Source organism: Theropithecus gelada, chromosome 19 (assembly GCF_003255815.1).
Source record: "Theropithecus gelada isolate Dixy chromosome 19, Tgel_1.0, whole genome shotgun sequence".
NCBI lineage: Eukaryota > Metazoa > Chordata > Mammalia > Primates > Cercopithecidae > Theropithecus > Theropithecus gelada.
Window position 1 is genome coordinate 41,016,851 of NC_037687.1, and position 18,333 is coordinate 41,035,183.

At 50.2% G+C, this 18,333-nt stretch overlaps 1 protein-coding gene across 2 annotated transcripts; it reads left to right on the forward strand.

Moving 5' to 3' along the window:
- The first annotated feature begins 8,644 nt into the window (after positions 1-8,644).
- FBXO27 (F-box protein 27) lies at positions 8,645-17,658 on the forward strand. 2 transcript variants are annotated; one of them, XM_025367581.1, is made up of 6 exons: positions 8,645-8,738; positions 8,988-9,383; positions 9,845-9,956; positions 10,042-10,137; positions 14,649-14,784; positions 16,100-17,658. In XM_025367581.1, the coding sequence occupies exons 2-6, from the start codon at positions 9,014-9,016 to the stop codon at positions 16,241-16,243; spliced, it is 858 nt and encodes a 285-aa protein (XP_025223366.1). In that variant the 5' UTR covers positions 8,645-8,738; positions 8,988-9,013; the 3' UTR covers positions 16,244-17,658. The 2 variants fall into 2 exon arrangements, with proteins under 2 accessions (XP_025223366.1, XP_025223367.1); XM_025367582.1 differs by having other exon boundaries at positions 8,715-9,383.
- Positions 17,659-18,333: the final 675 nt, after the last annotated feature.

Sequence of the window (18,333 nt, forward strand, 5' to 3'; positions counted from 1 at the left end):
GGCTCAGCCTGAGATGGGACTCACCATGGTAGAAAAGAAGAGCCATCCATGTAAGGAGAGAGCTCAGAGAGCCCAAGTGAGCTGCACAGCAATTCCAAGAACCACCAATTCCTTCAGATAGTAATCTCATGCAGGTCCCATTTCTGACACCATATATATCAACTTAATCAACAAACAGAAGAGGTTCTATAAAAGAAGAGATGTTTGCCTCAGGCCCGTTGGCTCACACCTGTAATCTCAGCACTTTGGGAGGCTGAGGTGGGCAGATCACCTGAGGTCAGGAGTTCGAGACTAGCTTGACCAACATAGTGAAATCCCATCTCTACTAAAAATACAAAAAGAGGCCGGGCGCGGTGGCTCAAGCCTGTAATCCCAGCACTTTGGGAGGCCGAGACGGGCGGATCACGAGGTCAGGAGATCGAGACCATCCTGGCTAACACGGTGAAACCCCGTCTCTACTAAAAAATACAAAAAACTAGCCGGGCGAGGTGGCGGGCGCCTGTGGTCCCAGCTACTCGGGAGGCTGAGGCAGGAGAATGGCGTAAGCCCGGGAGGCGGAGCTTGCAGTGAGCCGAGATCGCGCCACTGCACTCCAGCCTGGGCGACAGAGCAAGACTCCGTCCGTCTCAAAAAAAAAAAAAAAAAAAATACAAAAAGAGTAGCTGGGCGTGGTGGTGGACGCCTGTAATCCTAGCTACTCAGGAGGCCAAGGCAGGAGAATCACTTGAACTGGGGAGGCAAAGGTTGCAGTGAGCCGAGACTGCGCCACTGCACTCCAGCCTGGGCAACAGAGTCAGATTCTGTATCAAAAAAAAAAAGAGAGAGAGAGAGAGAGAGAGATGTTTGTTTGGGAATACAGCATTGCAATGAGAATCTGCATGCCATAGTGAACTATGTGCAGATTCAGGCAGGTAAAGGAAGACAAAGGCTCTTACAAGAAAAAATGAGGAGGAGTTTTGAAATAATTATCCTTGGCTACAAAGATCAAGATCAAGGGTGATGCCAATTCGAGGTCAGACAGGCAGTTCTTCCACAGAGGGCTTTGTAGAACCATTTTTTGTGTAAAGTTGTAATGCCTTTAGGGCAAGTTTATGGTTTCTGTAGAGTCTTTTGTAATTGTTTTTGTTATCAGGTGTATAAACGTGAGAACTCTGTCTTCAAGGTGTTCCCTGGCTCTATTTGTCAAGGTTTTCTTTTTCTTTCTTTCTTTCTTTTTTTTTTTGAGATGGAGTCTTGCTCTGATCGCCCAGGCTGGAGTGCAGTATGACGCCATCTCAGCTCACTGCAACCTCCATCTCCCGGGTTCAAGTAATTCTCCTGTCTCAGCCTCCTGAATAGCTGGGACTACAGGCACACACTACCATGCCCGGCTAATTTTTGTATTTTTAGTAGAGACGGGGTTTCGCCGTGTTGGCCAGGCTGGTCTCGAACTCCTGATCTCAAATGATCCGCCTCCCCCTCAGCCTCCCAAAGTGCTGGGAATAAGGCATGAGCCACCGCGTCCGGCCCACCCAGGAAAAAATTCAAGGGCAATCCAGAGGTAGGAGAAACAGCTTTATTGAAGTGGCAGTGTCACAGCTTGGTGGCCGCTACTGCAGAGCAGGGCTATTCATAGGCAGGCAGTAGCAGCCCAGGGCAGTTCTGCAGTCATATTTATACACACCTTTAATTTTGCATGTAGATTAAGGGGCGGTTCATGCAGAAATTTCTAGGGAAGGGGGAGTCATCATTGGGTCATTGCTACAGAAAGGGGCAGTAACGCTACGGTGTTGCCATGGCAATGGTAAACTGACATGGCATACTGGTGGACCTGTCTCATAGAAAGCTGCTTCCAGCTGAGTGCGCTGGCTCACGCCTATAATCCCAGCACTTTGGGAGGCCAAGGTGGGTGGATCACCTGAGGTCTGGAGTTTGAGACCAGCCTGGCCAACATGGTGAAACCCCGTCTCTACTAAAAATACAAAATTAGCCAGGTGTGGTGGCGGGTGCCTGCAATCCTAGCTACTCGGGAGGTTGAGGCAGGAGAATCACTTGAACATGGGAGGCAGAGGTTGGAGTGAGCTGAGCTTGCACCACTGCACTCCAGCCTGGGCGACAGAGCAAGACTCTGTCTCAAAATAATAATAATAATAAATAAAGCTGGTTGGGCGCAGTGGCTTACACCTGTAATCCCAGCACTTTGGGAGGCTGAGGCAGGTGGATTGCGAGGTCAGGAGATGGAGACCATCCTGGCTAATAGGGTGAAACCCCGTCTCTACTGAAAACACAAAAAATTAGCCAAGCATGGTGGCACACTACTGTAGTCCCGGCTACTTGGGAGGCTGAGGCAGAAGAATCGCTTGAACCTGGGAGGCAGAGGTTGCAGTAAGCCAAGATCGCACCACTGCACTCCAGCCTGGCAACAGAGTGAGACTCCATCTCAAATAAATAAACAAATAAATAAAGTAATAAAGCTGCTTCCCACCCTCCCACACTCCCGCTGTCCCCCACCGCCCTGTTTTACTAAGTCCTCAGTCTGATCTGGTGTCCGAGCCCCACCTCTGGAGTCAAGTCCCGCCTCCTACCTCACTCTAATCCTGTTACAATGGCCTCTAGGGAGAGCTGTAGTCAAGAAAGTCACATTGGTGGAACCTCTAACACCCTTGGAATTATTTGTGCAGCCCACTTCTCTGTACCCGGAGGTCCATGACATTTCTACTTCTGCAAACCGGACCAGCAGGACTTTCCCCAGCTTCCCACCCACACCCCAAGCAGAGAGAGAAGCTTGCAGCCCCTACTCACCTCTTGCTTTGCATCAGTGTTGCTCAGCCTCATCAGAGCCAATGCCCCCGATTTATAGCAAATAATTTCTCATGCCGCCTTTATTACCTTGAAATGAAATACTTAGATAATAAAACCTAGCTCCAAAATGCCCTAACTATAATGTAAAGGGGAAATAAAAGGAGAGAAATTTAAGTTAGCCGGGCGTGGTGGCATGTGCCTGTAATCCCAGCTACTTGGGAGGCTGAAGCAAGAGAACCATTTGAACCCAGGTGGCCAGGCGCGGTGGCTCAAGCCTGTAATCCCAGCACTTTGGGAGGCCGAGATGGGCAGATCACAAGGTCAGGAGATCGAGACCATCCTGGCTAACCCCGTGAAACCCCGTCTCTACTAAAAAATACAAAAAACTAGCCAGGCGAGGTGGCGGGCGCCTGCAGTCCCAGCTACTCGGGAGGCTGAGGCAGGAGAATGGCGTAAACCCGGGAGGCGGAGCTTGCAGTGAGCTGAGATCCGGCCACTGCACTCCAGCCTGGGCGACAGAGCGAGACTCTGTCTCAAAAAAAAAAAAAAAAAAAAAGAACCCAGGAGGCGGAGGTTGTAGTGAGCCAAGATCGCGCCACTGCACTCCAGCCTGGGCAACAGAACGAGACTCCATCTCAAAAAAAAAAAAAAGAATACGTGTATCAACATGCAAGGGATGCTTGGCTTGATTCCTGTAAGATTCAGCTACTCAGTGCTTTGTCCTGGAAGCATCAGCTTTGGCATCTTCTGGGAGTTTGTCACAAATGTGGACCTGATGATTTGGAATCCCCAGGGGGTTTGGTATAGCTCTAGAACATTTCCCCCTCTGTGTGGAGTCTCTGAAGCAACAGCTCCATAAAACCCACAGCTGGCCCTCCTAAATTAAGAGATTTTCTGGTTTGCTGAACTGAAGAACAACTCTGCTTTATCCATTACAAGCAAGGTAATTTTGAAAGTACCAATCTGTTTTTTTGTTCTCTGTTTCTGCTCTCCCAGCCCTTTTCTTTCTATAAAGTATAGGGACAAGGCCAGTGTGATGGTTCACACCTGTAATCCCAGCACTTTGGGAGACCAAGGCAGGAGGATCACTTGAGGCTAAGAGTTTGAGATGAGACTGGACATTGCAGCAAGACCCCATCTCTGCAAAAAAATTTTTAAAATTACCCAGACATGGTGCGACTATAGCTGTGCCTATAATCCCAGCTATTCGAGAGGCTGAGATGGGAGGATCACTTGAGGCTGGGAGGTCAAGGCTGCAGTGACCTGACTCATGCCTGCAATCCCAGCACTTTGAGAGGCTGAGGTGGGAGGATGGCTTCAGCCTGGGAGGTCAAGTCTGCAGTGAGCCAGGATCACACCACTGCACTCCAAACTGGGTGACAGAGTGAAACTTCATCTCAAAAGAACTTTTTAAAATTTTTAACAAGTGAAGGGACAGGTGAAACTTTCCATCCACCATCTCGGAAGGCTTGATCATTTGAGTCTCTGAAATAAACTTGACAGTAGACAAATTAACCAGAGAAAAGGCACACAAATCCATTATGTGCACACACAGAGAAACCCCACAAAGTATGAGATTCAAAGACAGGCCAGATGGTTGAAGCTTAAATAGCATTTTGAGATACAGAAATAGATAGGGGCTAGGAGGCTTCTGGACCATGGCAGTGACAAGCTAAGGCAGGGTGAGGGGCAGAACTGCACTAAGAACAAAGGTCATCTTATTTGCAGATAAAGTCTCTCAGGTAGCAGTCCTTAGAGGGATCGGTGAAAGTCTGTCTGGGTGTGGTGTCTTTGGGGTGGAGGCCAAAAGTCTTGCCCTTGGGAGGAGAATTGGGGACTGGAAAAAGACACTGACTTTTCAGTATCTGCCCTTTTGACCTACTTGGATTTTTTTTTTTTTTTTTTAAATGGAATCTTGCTCTGTTGCCCAGGCTAGAGTACAGTGGCGCAATTTCAGCTTACTCCAACCTCTGCCTCCCAGGTTCTAGCAATTCTCCTGCCTCAGCCTCCTGAGTAGCTGGGACTATAGGTGCATGCCACTACACCCAGCTAATTTTTTATTTTAAGTAGAGATGGGGGTTTCACCATGTTGGCTAGGCTGGTCTCGAACTCCTGACCTCAAGTGATCTGCCCACCTCGGCCTCCCGAAGCGCTGGGATTACAGGCATGAGCCACAGTGCCTGGCCAACGTACCCGAACTTTTTAAACCTTTTAACTGTTAAAAAAAATCAGGCCAGGTACAGTGGTTCATGCCTGTAATCCCAGCACTTTGGGAGGCCGAGGCGGGAAGATCACCTGAGGTCAGGAGTTTGAGATCAAGCCATTGGACTCCAGCCTGGGTGACAAAGTGAAAAAAGTTTTAAAAAAAAATCAAATACTTGGGTCATCATATCTCATTATCAACAAGATTCCCACTGCTTACACATTACATTAAAACTAATATATTAGTTTTAGTGGGCACAGTGGCTCATGCCTATAGTCCCAGTACTTTGGGAGGTAGAGGCGAGAGGACCACTTGAGCTCAGGAGTTCAAGACCAGCCTGGGCAACAGCAAGACCTTGCCTCTCCTTTAGTCCCAGCTACTCAGGAGGCTAAGGCAGGAGGATTGCTAGACTCCAGGAGTTTGAGGCTAAAGTGAGCTATGACAGAGGGAGACCTGGTCTCAAAAAATATATATAAAAGATTTTTTTTTTAGACAAATTTTCACTCTTGTTGCCCAGGCTGGAGTGCAATGGCGCGACCTCAGCTCACTGCAACCTCTTCCTCCTGGGTTCAAGCAATTCTTCTGCCTCAGCCTCCTGAGTAGCTGGGACTACAGGCGCACACCATCACGCCCAGCTAATTTTTGTATTATTATTATTTTTAGTAGAGATGGGGTTTCACCATATTGGCCAGGCTGGTCTCGAAATCCTGACCTCGTGATCTGCCCACCTCAGCCTCCCAAAGTCCTGGGATTACAGGCGGGAGCCATCACGCCCAGGTTTTTGTATTTTTAGTAGAGACGGGGTTTTACCATGTTGATGAGGCTGGTCTCAAACTCTTGACCTCAGGTGATCCACCTGCCTCGGCCTCTCAAAGTGTTGGGATTACAGGCATGAGCCACCGTGCCCGGTTGAAACGAAATTTTTAAAATGAAAATATATGTATTGAGAAGAAATTAAACCAGCACGATAGTTCATCCATCTCTCCTAATTCAGGGTCTGCCTCTCCTATCCACTCAACCCAACCTCATTATGCCCCATTTTCCCTTGTCTGCTCTAATTTTTCATAGCACTAATCACTGTTTAACACACACACATACTTATTATGTTTACTGTTCATCATGGCAGATGCACATTACAGGCTCGTTTAAAGTGTATGCACTAATACAACTGTTTCATTCTTTTTTTTTTTTTTTTGAGACAGGGTCTCGATGTGTAGCCCAGGCTGAAGTGCAGTGGCAGAGTCACAGCTCACTGCAGCCTCAACCTCCCGGGCTCAAGCCATCCTCTCACCTCAGTCTCCCAAGTAGCTGAGACTATAGGTGCACACCACTATTTGCAGCTACTTTTTAAATTTTTTTGTAAAGACAGGGTCTCACTGTGCCGCCAGAGCTGGTCTCAAACTCCTAGGCTCAAGAGATCCTCCTGCCTCGGCCTCCCAAAGTGCTGGGATTACAGGCGTGAGCCCCCATGCCGGGCCCCATTTATTTCTTTTCTTCATTTGTGGAGAGGATTCTAAGAGGGTCAAAAGGAGGTTTTATTCTATTTATTTATTTATTTATTTATTTAAGACAGCATCTCACTCTGTCACCTAGACTGGAGTGCAGTGGCGAGGTCTCGGCTCACTGCAACTTCTGCCTCCCTTGTTGAAGTGATTCTCATGCCTCCGCTTCCCAAGTAGCTGGGATCACAGGCATGTGCCACCACACCCGGCTAATGTTTGTACTTTTAGTAGAGATGGGGTTTCGCCATTTTGGCCAGGCTGGTCTCGAACTCCTGACCTCAAGGGATGTGCCTGCCTCAGCCTCCCAAAGTGCTGGGATTACAGGCGTGAGCCATCGTGCCTGGCCTGGAGGTTTTATATTTAATTATCTCCCTGATACTATGTAATTTGCTCATTATGCCAACAGTTTATCATGTCTGTCCCTCTAGAAGGTAAGTTCTTTGTGGGGAAGAATCCATGTCTGGTTTTGTTTGTTGAGGTCTTAAATTATGTATATGGCTCACAGTATGTCGAAGCCAAATAAAATACAGAGATATAGAGACAAATCTCTAAATTTAAGATGTTTTATCGCGGTGGCTCATGCCTGTGACCCCAGCACTTTGGGAGGGCGAGACGGGCAGACCACCTGAGGTCGGCAGTTTGAGACCATCCTGGCCAACATGGTGAAACCCTATTTCTACTAAAAATACAAAAATTAGCTGGGCATGGTGGCGCGCACCTGTAATCCCAGTTACTGGGGAGGTTGAGGCAGGAGAATCACTTAAACCCAGAAGGAGGAGGTTGCAGTGAGACGAGATTGCCCCCCTGCCCTCCAGCCTGGGCGACAGAGCGAGACTCTATCTCAAAAACATAATAAAACGTTTTATTTGGAAAGCAAGAATTGAAATTCGAGGCATCCACACAGACCAGGTGGTCTTCAGTACTTTCAAAGAACAAAGAGGTTAGAGGTTTTCATAAGAAACAGAAATGTTAGGTATTGTTTTGCAAGAAAGTTCATTGACACTAGCAACGTTGTGGGGAGCTGGCAAGTTCTGATTGGTAAGTGACAGCAGAGGGAAAAACCAGTCTTCGAGTCGCAGCAGGCTGTTTCAGTACCAGTTAGACTGCTTCCAGGTTACAACAGGCAATTTTAACAGCCAGGCTTGCAGAGAATCACATTCTTGGGGCAATGGTATCTGCCCTAAGTGTTTTTTCCCCCCTGGTCTCTCAACTTTGTTTTAGTTGGATATGACAAGAAGGATCCAATTCATATGATCAACTCTCACAATTGTTTTTTTCTGTTTGTTTTTTGAGACAGAGTCTCACTCTCTTGCACAGGCTGGAGTGCAGTGGTGCAATCTCTGCTCACTGCAACCTCCCACGTTCAAGTGATTCTCCTACCTGAGCCTCCAAATGAGCTGGGATTACAGGTGCGAGCCACCACGCCCAGTTAATTTTTGTATTTTTAGTAAAGATAGGGTTTCACCATGTTGGCCAGGCTGGTCTTGAATTTCTGACCTCAAGCGATCTGCCCGCCTTGGCCTCCCAAAGTGCTGGGATTACAGGCATGAGTCACCGCACCCAGCCACAATTGTATTTTTATTGGACAGAGCTGATCTAGAGGTTAAAATGAGGTGTTCCGGAGCTAAGCTGGCTGGATTCAAGTCCCTACTAGCTGGTGATCATAGGCAAGTCACCTGGCCTCTGCTGGTCTCAGTTTTTTCACCTGTGAAGTAAAGGGCGTAACAGCACCTACTTCATGGGGTTGCCACCTTGGCTGTCAGCAAAACCGTCCATAAAAGTTGGCTGGTGTTACTACTGGTTGCAGCATTCATTTTTAGCAGCTGGAGCCTGTTTTCTCCTGTGAAGTGAAGATAACTATGCCCGACCTTAAAGGTGATGGAAATTTTTTAACACGTTAACGGATATGAGGCCTCCCACTCAGAAGCCTGACCAAAATAACAACGGTTGCTCGGAGCCAGACGTCTCATTGCCACTAACGAATTAGGGACATTTCAAGGGGCCGGCTGGAGGGGAAGGCAGTGAGCGGCAGACCCTGGATCCCCACCTGGCCCCCTCGCAGGAAGCAGGTTGGGTCTGGAGAGGGGAAGGGAGTAGGTGGGAGGGGCTGGGGAGTAAGAAGCAGGATGCAGGGGTGGGTGACGCTGGCTAGTAAGAGGGGAGGGGCCGGCGAGTTAAAAGGACGCAGAGGGGCGTGGGGAGCTTGCAACACAGCTAGGGTATCCCGGGTAGGAGCGCCGCCAGGCCCTGGGGTAGGATTTGGGGTGGGGTGTCGGTGGGGCCGCCGAGGGGGGCTGATTGCACGCAATTCGGGGCATACACACAGACCGCGGGGTCTCCGAGATATCGGGGCTATCAAGGACGAGCTGGGGGATGGGGACTCGGGGATGGGGCTCTGGGATGGTGAAGGTAGGGGTGCGGCTGGCTGAGTCAGGGCAGGCAGAGGCTGCGCGCCGCGGAGGCTGCTGGTCCCTGACGCCTTGACCCTTCCTCTCCCTCAGCCACAGCCGGGCCTGGCGGGGGGACCATGGGCGCCTGGGCCTCCAGGGGCCGGGCCGCCCGGGTCCCCGCGCCGGAGCCGGAGCCGGAACCCGAAGAGGCGCTGGACCTGAGCCAACTGCCCCCGGAGCTGCTTCTGGTGGTGCTGAGCCACGTCCCCCCGCGCACGCTTCTCGGGCGCTGCCGCCAAGTGTGCCGGGGCTGGCGAGCCCTGGTGGACGGCCAGGCCCTGTGGCTGCTGATCCTGGCCCGCGATCACAGCGCCACCGGCCGCGCGCTACTGCACCTCGCCCGCAGCTGCCAGTCTCCCGCCCGTAACGCCAGGCCTTGCCCCCTTGGCCGCTTCTGCGCGCGCAGACCCATCGGACGCAACCTTATTCGCAACCCCTGCGGCCAAGGTGGGATCTCGAAAGAGGAAGTCCAGGATGCTGGGCCACAGTGGGAGCGGCGGAGGGGCCGGAGGGGCGGGGCCGCAGTGGAACCGGTGGGAAAGGCCGGAAGGGCAGGGCCGCAGCGGGACCGGTGGGAGGAGTCGGAGGGGCGGGGCAGCATCGGGAGCCGGTGGGAGGTGTCGGAGGGGTGGGGCAGCATCGGCAGGCCGGGTGCGGGGCTGGCTGGGCAGAGCTTCACTGGTTGCCTGTGGGAGGGGTAGGAATGGGGCAGTTCTGGGAGCCAGAGAGAGGAGCTGGAGGGGCAGGGCTTTGCTGCAAATCGGTGAGAAGGGTCAGAGGAGCGGGGCTTTGGGTGAGCTGGTGGGAGGGGGAAGGGGGCGGGGCCTCGGTGGGAAGGGCCAGGAGTCTCACTAGGAACCAACAGGCGGGCGACTGGAACTTGGGCACAAGCCTTTTTTATTTCACAGAAGGCCTCCGAAAGTGGATGGTGCAGCACGGTGGGGACGGCTGGGTGGTGGAGGAAAACAGGACAACCGTGCCCGGGGCCCCTTCTCAGACGTGCTTCGTGACCTCATTCAGGTGAATGCCCCTGCTATCCTAAGGTCCGGCGCCTTGTTGAGAAAGGCCTGCCTGTTCTCATTACCCTGTCTCCTGCATTTCCCAGCTGGTGTCGCAAGAAGCAGGTCTTGGACCTAGAGGAGGAGGGTCTGTGGCCAGAACTGCTGGATAGTGGCAGGATTGAGATTTGTGTCTCTGACTGGTGAGTGTGACGATTAAAATAGCCCCTTGCTAAGCACTGACCACATGTGACATGACCTTTTTATGGGTGACTTAATTTAGGCCTCCTAACCCCTCCTTACAGATAAAAAATCTGAAGTTCCGGCCGGCCATGGTAGCTCACACCTATAATCCCAGCACTTTGTGGGGTCGAGGCAGACAGATCACTTGAGGTCAGGAGTTTGAGACCAGCCCACCCAGCATGGCAAAACCTCGTCTCTACTAAAAATACAAAAAAATTAACCAGACCTGGTAGTATGCACCTGTAGTCCCACATACTTGGGAGGCTGAGGGAGGAGAATCGCTTGAACCCAGGAGGTGGAGGTTGTACCACTGCCCTCCAGCTTGGACAACAGAGTGAGACTCAGTCCTGGAAAAAAAAAATAAAAAGAAAAGAAACTGAAGTTCAGGGAGGTGAAGTGACAAACATACTCACAGTTCTAGTGATTAGCAGACTACACGCCCTGAGCCTCTCTGCTCATGCCCAAAGGGATGTGGATTGGAAAACAGAAGATGAGAGGCCTTGGGCCCAGCTCAGTCTTGTCGGTAAATGAATGAGATGCTCCTTGCCTTAGGAGGAGAAAACATAGCATAGTTGGCCAAGAGCTTAGGTTCTGGAGCCAGACCTCCCAGATTCAAACCCTAGCTCTGCGGCTTTGTAGCCTTGGGCAAGTCACAGCATGCCTCTGTTTTCCCTGTTTACAAGATAGGGCTTTTGCAGTGACAATTATTACATGGCAAGCACATAGCAAGTACTTTATATGAGCACCTTTTTTGAACCTTGATCCTGTGGGAAGGTGTATTTCAAGCCCTCAGATCATTCAGAGCTTCACAGGAAGCTGAGAGGTTGAGAAAGGGGAGAGGTTCGGCTCACTGCAACCTCCGCCTGCCAGGTTCAAGTGATTCTCCTGCCTCAGCCTACCGAGTAGCTGGGACTACAGGCACATGCCACCAACTGAGAGATTGGGACAGGCTGGGCATGGTGGCTCACCCCTGTAATCCCAGCACTCTGGGAGGCCAAGGTGGGTGGATCTCTTGAGGTCAGGAGTTCGAGACCAGCCTGGCCAACATGGCAAAACCCGTCTCTACTAAAAATACAAAAAATTAGGCAGGAGTGGTGGTATGCGTCTGTAATCCCAGCTACTTGGGAGGCTGAGGCAAGAGAATCACTTGAACCCGGGAAGTGGAGATTGCAGTGAGCTGAGATGGTGCCACTGCACTCCAGCCTGGACAACAGAGTAAGACGCCACCTAAAAAAAAAGAAAAGAAAAAAAAAGAAAAAAAGAGGAGGCCGGGCGCGGTGGCTCAAGCCTGTAATCCCAGCACTTTGGGAGGCCGAGACGGGCGGATCACGAGGTCAGGAGATCGAGACCATCCTAGCTAACACGGTGAAACCCCGTCTCTACTAAAAAATACAAAAAACTAGCCGGGCGAAGTGGCGGGCGCCTGTAGTCCCAGCTACTCGGGAGGCTGAGGCAGGAGAATGGCGTGAACCCGAGAGGAGGAGCTTGCAGTGAGCTGAGATCCGGCCACTGCACTCCAGCCTGGGTGACAGAGCAAGACTCCGTCTCAAAAAAAAAAAAAAAAAAAAAAAGAGGAGATGGCTTGCCTGGGTCACACAGCCTGGGCTTAGCAGAACCTGGTATAAGGCCCAGACTCATCTGACTCCGGAGCTTGTCCTCTGTATTGATGGTCTTGAAACTGGGGTGCATGAAGACTTTCCAGGGGGTATATGACCCAGATGGTTTTATGGGAGTCAAATTTCAGGTCCACTACAGCCAGAAACCCCCTATTATACAATTAATCTGCTATAGATTACATCTGTGTGGGAAGCATCATATGGTTCTCCTTCCGCGCTCTGTTTCTCAGTGTCCCCCTTCTCTAGTTTTATAGGAAAAAAGCCCCTCACTAAGGTGTCGTCCCCAGATGTAAGGACTACTAGGGAGCCAGGCAAAGTGGCCATTGGAAATTCGGGGCCTTAGCAAATCTACTTTTTTTTTTTGAGACAGTCTTACTCAGTGGCCCAGGCTGGAGTGCAATGGTGCGATCTCAGCTCACTGCAACCTCTGCCTCCCAGGTTCAAGGGATTCTCCTGCCTCAGCCTCCCAAGTAGCTGGGATTACAGGTGTGCACCACCACACCTGGCTAATTTTTGTATTTTTAGTAGAGATAGGGTTTCACCATGTTGTCCAGGCTGGTCTCGAGCTGCTGATCTCAGGTGATCTGCCTGCCTCAGCCTCTTAAAGTGCCAGGATCACAGGCCTGAGCCACCTTGTCTGGCCAGCAAATTCACTCTTAATCAAGGCACCATAACCCTACTCCCCAACTCCATCTCATTAAGAGATACATCTCCAATAAGATTTTAATTTTAATTTTGTATTTTTTTTGGAGAGAGAGTCTTGCTCTTTCACCCAGGCTGGAGTGCAGTGGCATGATCGCAGCTCACTGCAGTCTTCACCACCCGGCCTCAAGCAATCCTCCCACCTCAGCCTCCTGAGTAACTGGGACTACAGGTGCACACTGGCTGATTTTACGTGCCTGGCTAATTTTTGAATTTTTTGTTTTTTTGAGACAAAATTTCGGTGGTTGCCCACGCTGGAATGCAATGGCACCATCTCAGCTCACTGCAACCTCCACCTTCTGGGTTCAAGTGATTCTCCTGCCTCAGCCTCCGAAGTAGCTGGGACTACAGGGATGCACCACCACACCTAGCTAATGTTTGTATTTTTAGTAGAGACGGGGTTTCACCATGTTGGCGAGGCTGGCCTCGAACTCCTGACCTCAGGTGATCTGCCCGCCTCTGCCTCCCAAAGTCCTGGGATTACAGGTGTGAGCCACCGTGCCTAGCCATATTTTTTGTAGAGACAGGGCTTTGCCATGTCACCCAGGCTGGCCTTGAACTCCTGGAATCAAGCAATCCTCCCACCTCTGCCTCCCAAAGTGCTGGGATTACCAGTGTGAGCCCCCACACCTGGCCAGATTTTTTTTTTTATTACTATTCATCAAACTATGTAACGTATTTGTGTTGTTTTGATCAGTGGGGTACTATTTGATTGTGATAATCAGTGGCTCCCAAAGTTTGCTGCACATCATAAAGGTAACTTTTAAAACATACAGTGCCCAGGCACCAGTCATACCAATTAAATCTGAGTGTCTGAGGGTGAGAGCCAGGCACCAATATTTTTTCGGGTTTTTTTTTTGAGTTTTGAGACAGGTTCTCCCTCTGTCGCCCAGGCTGGAGTGCAATGGCACAATCTCAGCTCACTGCAACCTCCACCTCCTGGGTTCAAGAGATTCTCCTGCCTCAGCCTCCCAAGTAGCTGGGATTACAGGCAGCCACCATGCCTGGCTAATTTTTGTATTTTTAGTAGAATTTTTAGTAATTTTTGTATTTTGTATTTTAGTAGAATATTTAGTAAATTTTGTATTTTGACCACGTTGGCCAGGCTGGTCTCGAACTCCTGACCTCAAGTGATCCACCCGCATTGGCCTCCCAAAGTGCTGGGATCACAGGCATGAGCCACCATTCCCAGACAGGCATCAATATTTGTGAGAAGTTTAGAGCTCATTACAAAGTTTGGGGATGGAATCCCTAAGACCATCCTCACTTCTGACACAATATGTCACAACAATACAAATATGTAGTTTGATGAGTAATAATTAAAAACAAAATCTGATTGGGCATAGAGGTTCATGCCTGTAATCCCAGCACTTGGGGAGGCAGAGGCAGGAGGATCGCCTGAGTCTAGGAGTTCAAGACCAGACTAGGTGACGTGGCAAAACCCCATCTCTACAACGCTACCAATTGCAAGTTTGGAGGACTTCCAAACCACCTTCACAATTCAATAATTCATTGGAAGAACTCACAAAAAGCTACTACACACTTCTGGTTTATTACAGGGAAAAGATACAGATTAAAGTCACCCCAGGAAAGGAGGGCATAGAGCAGCATCCAGGGAAAAGATCAAACACAGAGCTTCTGTTGTCCTTCTTCCATGGTGTCAGGACGTGTTACCATGCTGGCACTGATGTGTGACAAGATGCATGGAATTTTGTTGACCAAGAGAGTTCACTTGAGCCTCAGTGTCCAGAGTATTTCTTAGGTTCATTACATAGGCGTGATGGATTGATCAATTGCCCACATGGTTAATCTCAGTCTCCAGGTCAACTGATGTTCCCTGACTCCCAGCCCCCACAGAAAGTCACATGGTGGGTCTTTCTGGAGACTCCCCACTGAGACTATTTCTATGAGTGTGACTGGCCCCTGCCCTAAATCACATTGGTAGACTATCCAGTATCACCTGGGTCACCATTAAAGACACTCCTGTCTGACACAACATTCCAAGGGTCCAGAGATCACCTCCCAGGAGTCCCTTTAGAGGAACTGGATTTGCATACATGGGAAGGGCATTCGGACAAGGCAGGACAAGGTAGGCAGACACCCAAAGAGATGGGGTGGCAGGTCCAGCCTTCATGGCCTCCTTCCTCCCACAGGTGGGGAGCCCGACACGACAGTGGCTGTATGTATAGACTCCTTGTCCAACTTCTAGACGCCAACCAGACTGTTCTAGATAAATTTTCTGCTGTGCCTGATCCCATCCCACAGTGGAACAACAATGCCTGCCTTCACGTGAGTCTCCTATGGGGGTTTGGGGAAAGGATGTTGGGGGCCTATTGCTGCGAAATAAATCACCCCAAAACTTAGTGGCTTAAAATCAATGACAGTCTGGCTGGGTGCAGTGGCTCACACTTGTAATCCCAGCACTTTGGGAGGCCAAGGCAGGCAGATCACGAGGTCAGGAATTCAAGACCAGCCTGGCCAACATGGTGAAACCCCATCTCTACTAAAAATACAAAAATTGGCGTAGCAGCGGGCACCTGTAGTCCCAGCTACTTGGGAAGCTGAGGCAGGAGAATCGTTTGAACCTGGGAGGCAGAGGTTGCAGTGAGCCGAGATCCCGCCATTGCACTGCAGCCTGGGTGACAGGGCGAGACTCTGTCTCAAAAAAAAAAAAATTAATGATAGTCATTTGACTACTTCTCGTGATTTCTATGAGTTAGTAATTTCAGGAGGGCTCGCCTGGGCAGTTCTGGCTCCTGCCTTTCAAAGTTCAGACAGTGACATTCTGACAATGTCTGGAGCTGCAGGCCAGGGCAGTGGGTGGTGTGTGTGTAGCAGTTGGTGGCTGGCCAAACATCTCTTTCTTCGTTTCGTCTCAGAGCTTCTCCATGGGATCTCTCTGCTTGGGGTCCTTTGGGCTTCCTCACAGCATGGCGGCTCCTAGGCAGTCAGAATGCGTATGTGGTTGCTCAGGGAGGAGGGTTCTAGAGAAACAATAGAAACTGCCTTGCTTTTTCTGACCTAGTCTTAAAAGTCACTTGGCCAAAGTCACTGAGCATAATTTTCACCACATTCTTGGTGACAAGCAAAGCCACCTAGATTCATGGGGAAGGGAATTAGATTCTACTTTTTTTTGAGGCAGAGTCTCACTCTGTCATCCAGGCTGGAGTGTAGTGGCGTGATCTCGGCTCACTGCAACCTCCGCCTGCCAGGTTCAAGTGATTCTCCTGCCTCAGCCTCCCGAGTAGCTGGGACTACAGGCACATGCCACCAAGCCTGGCTAATTTTTTTTTTTTTTGTATTTTTGGTAGAGACGTGGTTTCGCCATGTTGGCCAGACTGGTCTGGAACTTCTGGCCTCAAGTGATCCACCTGCCTCGGCCTCCCAAAGTGCTGGGATTACAGGCGCAAACCACACCGCACCCAGCCAGATTCCACTTTTTGATGAGGGAGTGGAAGATTCTGTAAGATTCTAGAAGAACATGTGGCCCAATGGGAGATTTTATAGCCATCCTCGGAAAGTAACCATCTGCCAGAAGGCCCCAACCTCAGCTTTAGAGGGGAGGCTGTGGCACAACGGGGCTGAGCCCCTCCTCTGCCTACAGGTCACCCACGTGTTCTCCAACATCAAGATGGGCGTCCGCTTTGTGTCTTTCGAACACTGGGGCCAGGACACACAGTTCTGGGCTGGCCACTATGGAGCCCGTGTGACCAACTCCAGTGTGATCATACGAGTCCATCTGTCCTAGTCCAGGACTATCCTTCTTGCAAGACAGCCTGACTGTGCCTTCCAGGGCCCGGGACCATTGGCTGGGACTCGCCATTAACCAATTGACCACCTGTACCTCCCTGGCATACTGAGAATTCCTGGGTCCAATCAAAGGCCCTGACGGGCCCCGTCTTCAGGTTCTAGAAACTACCAGAAGAAGCTTCTTCCATCTTATCTACCTACTGTAGCTGCTGCTTTGGGGGGACCTACTCTACTGAGGGGAACCCACAGGTGAGCCTGGGGGAACGCCCATCTTGGAGAAGAATTCTCGCCCTCCCCTCTCTTCTCTTCCCACCCAAAACCCTCCGATCCAGCCCCAGACCCCTCTGTCCCATCCCCTTCCCTCCCCGCCATCGACCTCTTGTCTCCTATTGTTTCTGCCGTAGGGACTTCTTTGGTCCCTTCAGGGAAGCCCTCTACTCGTCTCTGAACTTAGAGCCTCATCCTTAGGGCTCAGAAAGTCCTAGCCCTAAGGGTGTGAACCTCACCTCCTGGGGCTTCCGAGCTGCAGGGCTGGGACCAGGTCATGCAGCTGAAAATCCATGTTAAAAAAAAAAAGTCTGGGCCGGGCACAGTGCCTCATGCCTGTAATCCCAGCATTTTGGGAGGCCAAGGCAGGCGGATCACCTGAGGTCAGGAGTTCAAGACCAGCCTGGCCAACATGGTGAAACCCCGTTTCTACTAAAAATCTAAAAAATTAGCTGGGTGTGATGGTGCGCGCCTGTAATTCCAGCTACTCAAGAGGTTGATGCAGGAGAATCACTCGAGCCTGGGAGGCGGGGGCTGCAGTGAGCCGAGATCGCACCACTGCACTCCAGCCTGGGCAACAGAGAGAGACTCCGTCTCAAAAAAAAAAAAAAAAAAAATTGGGCCGGGTGTAGTGGCTCACACCTGTAATCCCCGCACTTTGGGAGGCCAAGGTGGGAGGATCCCTTGAGCCCCAGAGTTCAAGCCCAGCCTGGGCAATGTAGTAAGACCCCCATCTCTACAAAAAATACAAAAGTTAGCCAGGTGTGATAGTACACACCTATAATCCAAGCTACTTGGGAGGCTGAGGTGGGAGGACCATTTGTGCCCGGGTTGAAGCTATAATGAGCCATGATCATACCACTGCACTCCAGCCTGGATGACAGAGCAAGACACTGTCTCAAAAAATAAAAATAAAAATAAAAAATAAAAAAAGAATTTGGAGATGGATCTGCCCACTCTGATTTCTCTGAAAAACGAGGTAATTCCCTGAGCCCATCCCCGATCCTCAAGGACCTGTAATTGTGTGGTATTTAAAATTAAAATAACATTATTTTTCATTTTGACTTTTTTTTCAAACAGTAAGAATAATATATCAGCAGCCTGTATCTGCCAATCATATGTAATAAATTTCTTATTTTGCCAAAACTGCTTCAGATCTTTTTAGTAGAAATGCAGTGTTGCTGCCTTGGTTGAGAATCGTTAAGTAGTCCCAGTTGAGGAGGGAAACCGTACAAAAGAAAACACCGGCTGAGGCTGGGCGCGGTGGCTCACGCCTGTAATCCCAGCACTTTGGGAGGCCGAGGTGGGTGGATCATTTGAGGTCAGGAGTTCAAGACCAGTCTGGCCAACGTGGTGAAACCCCGTCTCTACTAAAAATACAAAAAATTAGCTGGGCGTGGTGGCAGGTGCCTATAATCCCAGTTACTCGGGAGGCTGAAGCAGGAGAATCATTTGAATCCGGGAGGTGGAGGTTGCAGTGAGCCAGGATCGCATCACTACACTCCAGCCTGAGTGAAAGAGCGAGACTGTGTCTCAAAAAAAAGACAATAGGTCCAGCCTCTGGAGAGTTGACTCCCTGGATCCCCTGGCTGATTTTGGTGAGTGCTGTCTACAATAAGGAAACAAAAAAGCATGGCCCAAGTGACACCTTTGGCTTTTTTTCCTCTCTTCTGTGGGCTGCAAGAGAAAGGGCCAAGACTTTCCCAAGATGAGTTTTTGGTGGGTCAAATACAGTTAACAGTTTATAGGTACCATCTCCTCCAAGTGGGAGTAAAAGAGATTAAATCCATTGCCGGCCAGCTCAAAGCTTTCGATAAGCCA